Source organism: Populus alba, chromosome 8, assembly GCF_005239225.2.
Source record: "Populus alba chromosome 8, ASM523922v2, whole genome shotgun sequence".
Taxonomy (NCBI): Eukaryota; Viridiplantae; Streptophyta; class Magnoliopsida; order Malpighiales; family Salicaceae; genus Populus; species Populus alba.
Window position 1 is genome coordinate 16,179,043 of NC_133291.1, and position 11,833 is coordinate 16,190,875.

The 11,833-nt window shown below is 34.5% G+C and overlaps 1 protein-coding gene across 3 annotated transcripts; it reads right to left on the reverse strand.

Annotated features, from left to right (window-relative positions):
* Positions 1-6,458: 6,458 nt before the first annotated feature.
* LOC118039442 (uncharacterized) lies at positions 6,459-11,631 on the reverse strand. Of its 3 annotated transcripts, none has more exons than XM_035046142.2 (3): positions 11,512-11,631; positions 9,431-10,267; positions 6,459-8,738 (listed from the first exon to the last, which is right to left on the reverse strand). In XM_035046142.2, exons 2-3 carry the CDS (start codon positions 10,265-10,267, stop codon positions 6,975-6,977), a joined length of 2,601 nt encoding a protein of 866 aa, XP_034902033.1. In that variant the 5' UTR covers positions 11,512-11,631; the 3' UTR covers positions 6,459-6,974. The 3 variants fall into 3 exon arrangements, with proteins under 3 accessions (XP_034902033.1, XP_034902032.1, XP_034902031.1); XM_035046141.2 differs by having other exon boundaries at positions 11,508-11,618; XM_035046140.2 differs by lacking the exon at positions 11,512-11,631 and adding an exon at positions 11,219-11,471.
* Between the last annotated feature and the right edge of the window lie 202 nt (positions 11,632-11,833).

Consider the following 11,833-nt stretch of genomic DNA (forward strand, 5'->3'; position numbering starts at 1 on the left):
TGGTACTTTCATAGCCCATACTGTATGGTATAACCGACACCTGAGCTATGAAAGGGACTTGATTTGTTGTTAACATAAGTTATAATCATGAATGCCTGCCAACATTTACAAGTATTAGCTTTATTCGAATAAGATAACTAATGTAATCATGTTAACAATTTATAATCTGATTGGAACCTCCTTTATGTGTGGTTTCCAATTGAGTAATAAGAGTTTATATTATACTTGTTTGAAGTACCATTAGTGGATCCTCTAACCTTGACATTTATTTTTATCGTTGTTTAATCCTTACATCAACTTTACATCTCAAAGCTCTCTTTATTATTACTATTACTATTATTGTTATTATTGTTGTTGTATTGTTATTTATAATTTATACAATTAACCTCTCTGTGGTTCGACCCCGGTCTTGCCGGGTTATTTATTACTTCGACACTCCTGCACTTGGGAGAAGACATCAAGCTTTTGGTCGTGTCAAAAGTGTTGGCGATCAAAGTCACTATTTCTTTCTCTAACAAAGGTGGTTGCACATGTAACGCCTTATTCTTCCATTTATGAGGTATACTCCCTCACTATCTCTTTGTTGTTTTTCTCGATTATCATTAAACTTGTTAAATCTAAAGCGATGTCAATGTTGAATTTGTATTGCTTCAAGAAGGCATCTGCGAGATCGTTCCATTTCTTGACCCTGACATTATCTAACATCATATATCAACGTAGCACAAAACCTATCAAGCTATCTTGAAAGAAGAGCATAAGCAACTTGTCGTCGTATACAACCTCCACCATCTTATTGCAATATAACCTTGAATGTGTATTAGGGCATTCCAACCCTGTGTACTTGACAAACTCTTATACCCTAAACTTCTTGGGTATCACTACATTTGGTACTAGACATATGTTAGCTACCATGACCAGGTCATAGATGTCAAAACCCTCAACAACTCTCAACTTTTCTTTCCAAGCAGCCTACTTATCATATTCAAGGTGACCAAAAGCTTTAATCTCGTGGGATTCTCCTATAGTCAAGTATATAATGGTTGGCATTTGAGCAGGTGTAGTTAAGCAAGCCATCGGAATGCTTATCATTCTTTATGGTTTGGCAATGGGATTTATCTCTAGATTTTTTGGGTCCATGATGATTTGGATTGTCAGTGGTGGTGGCAAAGTTGGTTGTTGACTGGATGTCCCTTCCCCTGATTGTGTTTGTAGGAGTTGCTCGAGCAAGCTAGTCAATCGAGCCATGTTACTTTTGATATCATCCAACTCTTTTTGGTAGTGAGCCTCGAAATGGGCCATTTTTTCATTCTCCATTTTTTTGCGAAGCCTTGTATTGTAAACCTTGGCAAGGGAGCCTATATTTCAAATGCCTTATTAGGTATATTACATGACTTAGAAATACAAATGTAAATAGATGTGTAGTTATATGTGATGATGTATGTTTTCAGATGGGTTATACGAGTTTTTAGAATTGATATATGGTCACCATTTGGGCAAGCTTTCCAATCCTTTCATAATCGTCGAGGAAATTTGTCATGAGCCAATGCTCAATAAATTTGTATTCATTAATACATTATATTGTTTCAAAAAGGTTGGGTCCAAGACTTTTCATTAATTTTCGATGTTAGCTATTACATTTATTCATCATCATTTACAGGGGAAAAAACAAAGCCTCTATTTCCTATATTTCTAAGGAAATCACCAGTTTTGGCTATACTTTTCTGATATCGATGGAGTTCTCTTCCTACTTGTCGAGCATTAAGACAAACCCTTCTAGCGTAGACAAAAACTCATTCAATTTGCTCGTTCGTGATGCTTATATTTTTCAAGAGTATCATATTGCTTCCAGTCAATTGATTGTTGCTGGTATCAATCATCTGATTGTGGTGTTCCAGTAGCCCATTTTTATCCTCGAAATGTTTTATTCTGATCTTTACCTTGTTGAGCTTTCTTTTTATCAGGTCGATCTATTTAGTTTAAGAATTATTGACAGCGTCTTCTTTTGTTGTTACTTCAGCTAGCTTACTCTCAAGCATCACATGTTTCTTATATAATAGCTTGTATTGCTCAATCTACTTTTTAACTCTGCTTGGACCTTTGAAAACAAATCGGTGTTTTCTTGGCAATCATTTAAATTGGTCCTCAATGTCTTAAATTCAGCATTGGTTTGCATCCAACTTGCTCCCAATTCTTCTCACTCTTTCTTGGCTTGTTTTTTTGTTATTCTTTCCCTTTTCAGTTGCATCTCCAAAGACACAATTCTCTAGTCCTTTTTCATTATCTGTTATTCCATAAACTTTCTCAATTTCTCTTCGGTAATGAGTTGTTCTTTGAGAGAAATCCTAGAGGTTCTACTAGACCCTAATTCTACTTGGAGCTTCCCTAACTGTTCTCCCAACTCTTCCTCATTGTTAACCCTCTTCCTCTTACTTAATTTGGTGGTTTGCAAAGTTCCAGCTTCAAATTTAAGATTAACAAGGATAGTAACCAATGATAGACTTCTCCACTTTGGTTACTTTTTGGTAGTGATTGGGTCCCTCAAACCATTTGATTCTTTTTTTATCAACATCAGCAACTTTCAATCCTGTTTGATGCTTTCTACGACCTCTAAAAGGGATTGGTTTATAAATAACCTAGAAAATTATGATAATTTGGTTGTCTTTGGCATATGTTGTATGCCTCCAAGTTGTCTAGCAACCAAAGTAGATGTGTAACTAACATACCCAATTATCTCGACTAAAGGTACCCACTATCTTTGCCCATAACTCTTCAGGTAATCTGTTACTCCATCCATGGAGCTTTGCATTAAATTTCTCCTTGCAGAATTCTTTGGAGTTTTGATTTCTATTTTTCTTCATTTAGGTCCTTCCATTCTTTTTCCATTCTTTTTTTTTCTTTAATTATTTCCAATGGTTTCTAAGTAAACCACCAGAAATTGTTAAATACTAACTTCTTGGTTTCTATATGGCTGATCAACCATATGTATATCAGTTATTTGCAATAGCTTATTGCCCCTTTACCAACCTTCCTACAATGATTGAGTGTCAGGATTGTTTCTGGTAGTATTAATGCAGTAGGATTTATCTTATTGTTTTCGTAATCGATGAAAGCATGCCCCCTTCTAAACTGATTACTCCAATTAAGTTTGGAAACAACACTAAACCTAAGATTCCCAAGGCGAGTATTATGCTATTTTCTTTATCGAATCTATGGTTACCCCTTTTTCCTTCAAACACTTCTTCTATTATCTATCACCTCAAACCACCAATGCTTTTCTTTGACATTTTGTGCAGATCTAAGATCTTGGTCAACTTGGCTAAATTAGTTATCACGTTGTCGAGTTTTGGGTGGAGATAAACCGTGTATAGATCTCTATAAGTAAACAATACTCCTCTAGGGTGGGACACATGTCTATGTCCTAGAAGGTGAAACAAACATACTCGGGGTTCCAAAAATGCAACAGAGCTTTAATGGCTGAATTTTGGATAGACACCTTTGTGATTTCCACCAATCTCCCATATTTCTTAGAAAAATCATCTTCGTGGATGCTTTATACATGCAAGAGGAGCTTTTTCAGGTCATTTTCAGACTTGTTTATCTTTTGATGGGTGGCAACTTATTGTCATTTAGTCTTAGAAAATCCCCTTCGAACAGCTGCAGGGATTCAGATTCTAACTCGTATTCAATAGAAGTTGTTTTCTTAATTGTGGCCATGTTATCAATCCAGAATCTTGCAAAGTGATCATGCTCAAGGTTAAGTATGTCTTAATGCAACAAGGTTTATTAAAAAAGATACATATTATGGATAGGTTCTAATTTCTCTACATGAGATAGGAAAGGCATTATCTAGGCTTAAAAAGGGTTTCTTGTTGTCCTAATGATCATCCTCGTGAAAGTAATATAGGGGCTTAGTAGGTAGTGGGATGGCTCGTGTACCAATCACTACTAGTCCAAGTTCTCAACAAAGAGTTGGATGGTTTCGCAAACTTAAACCCTGACTAAAAGTCATAGGACTTTCGTTACTCCCTCACTTAACCTGAAGTTTCCCCATGTGTCCTGGAGCAATGAAAAAGAAGTATGAAATGTGTGTTCACATTTGATATTTATGCATACGCAAGCTAAAACATGTTATGCGTAAATAGAGTAAGGCAAACAAAACAAAACATGGAAATTTAAACACGTTGCAAATACCCACAACCATACAAAACATAAAACTCAGTCTAATACTATAAAACAATAAATCCTTAATGGAGTCATCATTCTATCGTACGTTGGCGAAAGGCAATGGTGTTAAAGGGGCCGAAGGAGTCGCCATCTAGTTGTTTGGTTCAAGGTCGCTAGAAAATCTAAGTATACTGGTCTTGTTTAAGATTCGAGAGTAAGAGACTGGTAGTGGCTAGGAAAGATATTAGCACCCTTAGCTCCCCCTACCTAAGGTAAGTTGCTTTGTGGTTTTAATGGTTGTTTGGTCGGTGGTTTATCTGTAGTTTAGGATTGAGATTTACTTGTATGAGGAAACCTAGTGTTTAAGAATTTATTATGGACTCGTGTGCCCAAATAAATTCTTAGAATTTTTTTTTTCTAATTTGTGTATTACAGTGAAAAATGCTCCTAATTAAAATTGATGAATATTTAAAATAACTTTGAGAATTATCAAATCTCTCCTTCATCTTTCACATTGAGAGGGTAGCTACAATTTCAATTTGAAATTAATGGGAGGAAGAAATAAAAGAACTCATTTTTTGTTCTTTTCCTTCAGCTATTATCGACCTTTCACTTATAAAGGTTAACTTGTATTTTATTTTAATAATTCTTCCCAAATTATACTTTTTAATATTTCTTAGGTACCCTCCTTGGCCGCTAATAATTTTGAATGGTCTTTTAAAAATCTAATTGACCTAAAATTTTAAAAGAAGGTTGACCAAAATATCAAGATGTTACTCGTAAACTTTTATCTCAATCTAACGGTCAGATTGAGAGTTATACATGATAGAGTAAAAGTGGCCAACATGTAATTTTTACGCTAAAATCCAAATTTTTGTACTATTTTATCTACTTAATTCATCCATATTTTTAACTAATTCATTGTGAACTTCCATACCTATTTATAATACAAATTTTCATCAAATCTTGTTCCTTTTCAGGTTAAAAACTGTGTGATTGCACACAGGTTTATTTCGGCAGTCAAAATCATTCGCACATAAAACCTTACATTAATTCATTTAAAAAATCTAAAATACTTTTCTTAATATTTTCACCCTAAATTCATAAAAATTATCCATATTTATCACTAATCTATCCATTTTTTAGCTATAGGTCTACATTGTACTCTTTATATTTGTTGAGTTATATTTCTCAGATTCAAACACATTTTTTTAATATAAAGTTTAAAAAAATTACATCAAATTTTCTTCATTTATATACTAGAACATTACTTTTACTTTTTACCATTTTGTATTTATATGCATTTCTTTTTTCTTTTTTTTTTTTTTTATTATTTTCCTCCATTTTCATACTTTTATTTTTAAATCAATTCATGAACATTTTATTTCAAATTCTCAAAATCCAAAGTTAACTTTTTAATTCTAATACTCGATTTACTCGCTCAACATGATATTTTTCATTATTAACTTTGTGAATTTTATCCAGAAGTTTATATTGATTCCCAATCAATCCAATATTAAATAATAAAATTTAAAAAAAAAGTTAATTAAGAAAAAAAACTTGTGTCAACCGGGTTTAACCTGTTAAACCCACAACATGTATCATGAGAGGATGATAGTTCAATAAAAAAAACAAATTTAATATTAAATAATAAAATTAAAAAAATAATTGAAAATCAATAAAAAAAAGAGAAAAAAAAAAATATAGCACTATTTAAATGAATAGTGCTTTTTAAGAAGGGGTACAATAAAACTTCCTCCTCTTTTAGTTTATATTTAATTTTGAATCCTACCCTTGGCGTAACACGATTAACTAATAACTATCTAAAATAAAACATTTAGTATATGATAATGGAAAATAAGCTTTACCTTTAATCATAATCAAAAGCCATTTCTATAAATAATGATGAAATATAATCAAAGTTAAATATGTATTTGGCAGAAAAAGAAAAGGAAAAAAAAATTACTGTAAGCAATTTCTTAAAAGATTGAAGTTAAAATTAAGATGTTAAAATTGAAAGTTTTCATATATTTTAGTAAAGTAAAATTTGACACAAATTTAGTTAAAAATTAATCCTTTATAATAAAAATTAAAAGAATAATTTAAATCAATTTGCATACATTATATCAAACATTTATATCATTTTTATTTTTATTTTATTTTTTGTTATGTTGACTACAAAATATTTCTCTTTTTTTTTCTTTTTGTTTTTTTTTTTAGTCAAGATTTTGAAGATGACAAAATTTATAAAGGATTAGCCCAATGACAAAAGGTTGTTTCTTGAAAACTTTAACTAAAAAAACATTTCAAAACACAAAATATATTTATTACCCACACTTCCATTCATACCCGCTTTCCTAATGAAATAAAACTCAAAAAACATTTTCAAGAAGTAAAACAGCAGTCAAGCTTCGGTCATATGCATGGCTTTTAAGGCTACAATTGACTTTGATCCAAGCTTGGATCAAGGGGGAATGGGTGGCTCGATCAAGCAAAGGTGAGATGGGAATCAAGAAGTATCTGTACTGTCAAATGTACTGTCAAGTAACCTTTTCTCCGTCTCGTTGTCTGATGCTAGACATTTCGCAGGGTTCTCTGTCCATTGTCAAGTAAACATTGTCTAGGAAAGTATATAGTTCTATTCTGATCATGCATGTTGTAGTTTGAAGCAAGAACAAGGAGCGCTCCATTGAAGTCTTGAGTACTTCAGCAGCTGCGAAGAGCTGAGACGTCCAGAGTCTTAAGGTCTCATTCCTATGCTACAAATTGGCAAATCTCAAGAAGCCAAAGGTTGCAACACTACCCATGATTTAAATCTGAACCTCACTAACCATGTCACCATTACTCTTGCAACCACCATTTCTTCTTTCATCTCCTTCAAAATCTGTCATATCAACCTGGAAGTTTTCAGTGATTCTCATCTTACTACGAGCACATCGTGAAGGCCTCGACATCTGGTTATCTAGAGAAAAAACATCTCTGCTCTTCCGCTTCTGCTTTATGCTTAAAAAGCCACAAGCGAGAGCCTCTAAAGCTTTAGTGGTCAGCGGTCGGTTTCTTGTGCTGTGTCTTCGCAAGTTCATATTAGGTGACTGCTGAGGAGTAGAGTCACATACTGATGTGGAGATTTTTAGCATCCCAAAATCCTTCGTTCGCCTGCTTGCTTTATCATCTTTTACCTCTGTCACTCCCATCATTAAAGGTTCCGTTTCGGCATCATGAGGTACAGGCATGTTAAGGTCTATCAATGCCCGAGTTTGAAGTTTCTCATGAGGATGGTCATCACCAGAAGAATTACTGCTGAGAGTGCATTCATTACTAATATTTGGACTGCCTCTAGAAGAAATTGTAGCTGATAACCTCTCCATGGGTGGATCCACTCGAAAGAGAAAATCCTCTCTGATATCGCCTTCTCCAGCACAAACAGGCTCATCTTGTTTTGATCCATGTCTATCAATTGTGCCACAGCTTGTCTTTGTCTGGTCACAAGCAATTAATCTCTGTTGACGTTTTCTGTCACAAAGAATGCCTCTCTGGGTTGCTTGACGCTTGATACGCTTTCTTGTCTGCATCCTATCACACTTATCAGCTTTCTGGTACTCCGGAATTTTTTCAGGAACCTTGGCAAAACCTGAACCATTTATAAGGAAACTCTGCTTTAAAGCATCATCTTCAGCATCTTCCCTGTCAGAAAATACTCCCTTGTCCAAATCATTCTTTGTGGATTTTGTCATGGTAGTCCCATTCATATCAGAACACAGGTTCTCAGAAGAATCAGGTTCACCAGCTGGCTCCTTCAAAGAATCAGATTCACTATCTTCAGAATCACTTCTGGAGGTGCATATGCTCATCAGTCCAACGGGTAAACTCCTCAGTTCCCTCACCTTTTTTGTTTCCCCAGTGGCAAGACTTGTATCAACAACGGTAAACATCATGGCATTTGAAGTGCGGCTTGGAGTTCTAGGTTTGAGGTAACAATGGCGTTGTTGACCAGGAAAATTTCCCTGGTTCAAATTTGTCTTATTGCTCCATGCAGTTTCTTCCTTGCTACCATCACCCTTATCTTCTCCAATGTCAAGGTCAAGAAGCGTTGGATCCAAAGCAACTTTATTCAGGACATCACTGACAGAATCAAAATAGTGGTCTCCTTTCACTAGTTTCCTTCTTGAAAACTTCTCGATGCCAGGGATCAGAAAGACCAGAGAATGCCTGGAGGCAGCAGCAAAACCATGATCATTAGGCTGCTCAGAATGCCAACCTCTTGCAAGTAATAGAGGCCAAACAGCTTCCCAGAACAGATCATTTGACCGGGCTTTGCTTAAGCGGTAGCCACCAGTTAGGTAGTTGATAATTTCAACAGGTGTAAGGGTCAAGCATGCTTTTCCAATTGGTATTTCTGGACGGACAGGAGCAACTTGATTGGACTTCAGGGGCTCCGTGGTAATGCCTGTGAGGTCTTGCTTCCCTTTACCAATTCCCACAGCTTCTACTAGGGCATGCAATCCGACCATCACCTTTAAAGTGAACACATATTCTTCCAGCAACATTTTTCCCTCACCAAATGCCTTAGCAGCCTGCCAAATGATGAAACTATTATTCAAATAGGATGTTATGGACTTGCGATGAACTAGATAAGATCGAAGAGAAACAGCCAAGCACTGCAAAATTTTCTTTTCAAAATATAAGAGCCACAAACATAGGACGCGCCTATCAGCAGAGAAACAAAGAAGTTTGCATCTCAAATCAATGTTCACACCACCCTTTTTGTACTGTCATCTAACAGCCATCCTCAGTGGAAAAAAGATTAACTGCATTTGTAGGCTTTCACACAACCAATCACAAATCATTAGCAAAATGGCTTGTTTCAATTATGTTATAACATCAGCTAAATAATGCAGTAGCATATCACGTAAAGAATTTATACCAGCTCCATCTGTCAATTCATGGAGAAAGTATAAACATCTATCCTGTATGTAGTATTGAAAGTTGAACATTCTCATATTTTGTACAAATAATGCAATGTTTAATTCTGCTCACACAATAATTTGGCAAATAGTTCAAAAAAGGTGCTTAAAACATATTTCTTGAAAGCAATTAAGTAATTCAGAATATACATTGTGACTTTCAGATATGTGAGCACGTGTTTGTCTTTTGTGCATAGTCATCCATGTGTTTTTTTTTTGTGCACGGTCGTCCATGAGTTCACTCATTTGGTGAATCTTGGCATTTAAGATTGTGCTGCATCTAGAAATACTTCATAAAATACCTCAAGCAAAATATTTTTGCATTCCTCTGACAATTGTGGAAGCAAACGAGATAACATTTCATGTTGCCTTGATCCTGTAAAAATCCTATGCCCATAAACACATTTTCTGCTTCTTATTTTACGGCATTCTGACCATTTATGGTATCTGTCAGACTTATAAAATTTCCCGTAATAAAATGAGAGTATGTCACCCATCGTCTTGCTCTCAACAAAGTTCTTCACTTGAACAAGATTTTTTCCAAAAATATATAAACCAAGAAGAAAACTGTCCTCCTCTGAATCACTCCAAGGGTTGCCCACAGAACCAGGAACCAAGCAGTAATGTTTGCCACCGAGTTCACAAAGCATTTCATTACTTATTTGTGGCTGAAGACATAACTTCACAGATTCTCCTTCTTCAATGCCATCATTCACAGTAACATCCATAAGCTCAACCTTAGCTTTCAAGTCAACTTCTGGAACTATATTTGCCTCTCTAATGCTTTCAGGTTTTACAGACTTATTTATATCGGAAGTGTCAGTCAAACCACAGGGATAATCTCGTGGTTCATGTTTAATGCTCTCGACTTCCTCACTGACCCACATTAATGATACAGGCAATCCAACCAAAAAATCATGGTAAGTAGCAGACGAGATTATTGCATCAGTTGGACTTTCTACAAGCAACCCGTAGACACATTCTGTCATAAGAGCTGGAATTTGAACTTGATACTCATCTCCAATGCGAGGAAGCAGCTCAGGATCTCTGTAGGCCTCACAAATACCTGGAGAAAGCAATTGCGCAGCAGATTCATCTTCAATGCAATTCCACTCAGAATTCCCTTTGATAACATCCATCTGCAAAAGTAGTTCAAAAAAACAAAGATGATTAATTAAAATATAAAAGGAACAAAAATAAAAGGAACAAAGGTGTCTTGCATTGTAAGCAAAAAAAAAACTTAGGCTTGATGATTGATGAATACTATGAAGATAACAGCTACTCCTATATCACTGATCATGTTTTCCAACCAAAATATAAACAAAAGAAATGAAAACAAAACAATTTTTTTTAATTTGCTCAAACATCTATCCTTGTGCTCTAATCAAACAAAAAATTTCAGCTTTTTTTTTTTAACAGGTTCCAAGGAATTTAAAAATATCCATGCTTTCAGCTAGAATTAAATTATTTTCCATATCAGTCAAAAGACATGCAAAACAGTAATTTATTTAATTATTTACTTATCAAAATTAAGAAAAATATTTTTTTCCAATTAAAGTAGTATAAAACAAATAAAAAAAAAGCTCCTAAGGAAATTTAATAAGCTGCAAATGCAAAAAAAAAATAATCATAAGCACAGTTTTACAGAAAATCACCAAACCCCAAAAAAAAAAAAATACATGCACAGTTTTCCAAGCCAAGACCAGTATCAAAAAGACTCGAACTTTACATAGCCAAAAATACAATGAAAAGAACCCATTACGCATATACCAACACACAACAAGAACTCAAAGCAAAGCAAACCCAAACCCCAACACACAACAAAAACTCAAAGCTTAAACATACTTATACACAGCCAAAAGGCACAAGAGAGACAAAAATATTTACTACCAACAAAAACAAGAACTCCAAAATGACCCCCCAACAAAATTCTTCTCTTTCTTCTACTTCATAATACTACAAGAAACCGTTAACAAAACCCAAAAAGACTAAAAATATTAAATCCAAAACTAGATACTCTATGTTAAAGAAAGCAATTAAAAGTAACAACAACCAAACCGACAACATTCAAGATAAAAATTTTACTATACCTCCATTGATAAAACACAAAACCCGTCAAGACCCAGGTTTGATATACAGAGAGAGAGAGAGAGAGAGAGAGAGAGAGAGCAATAGGCAGGCTGAAAGCAGAAATGGACGCAGCGATTCACAAGTTATAGATTAAAAGTAAACAAAACGTGACCTTGTATATATACCCACTTAAGAAAACACAACATAAACTGCAGCAGCAGCAGCAGCATGATGTATATATATAATAATATACATGTATATATATCGAGAGATAAAGCTAGAAAGATAGGGGGAGGGAGGGAGACGTACTTGCCTCGAGAAAGCTAGGTGTTCATGGAGGAGAAAGATTTAACTTCTTGGTAGAGGAGAACTGAAATATTTTTACGGGTTTAGTTCTTTCTTTATAGAGAGAAAGATGGATGAAATATATTTGTTTGGTCTCTGTGTTTAAAATTTGGTCATATTTACTCTTATACTTTTGATTTATTTACTATTAACCCTTGTACTTACAATTCTTATTCATATATATATAATTAAACCGAAGAACAGAAAATATAGGGGTAGAAATGACCCAAAAAAATAAAAACTAAGGGGAATAATGATTAAACCACAAATATAGGGATAAATATGATAAG

Excerpts from the sequence above, each read along its gene's own strand:
- LOC118039442 (XM_035046140.2), bottom strand. Across the intron at positions 8,739-9,430 it reads GCAAAAATATTTTGCTTGAG|GCTGCTAAGGCATTTGGTGA; the intron begins GTATTTTATGAA and ends ATCATTTGGCAG.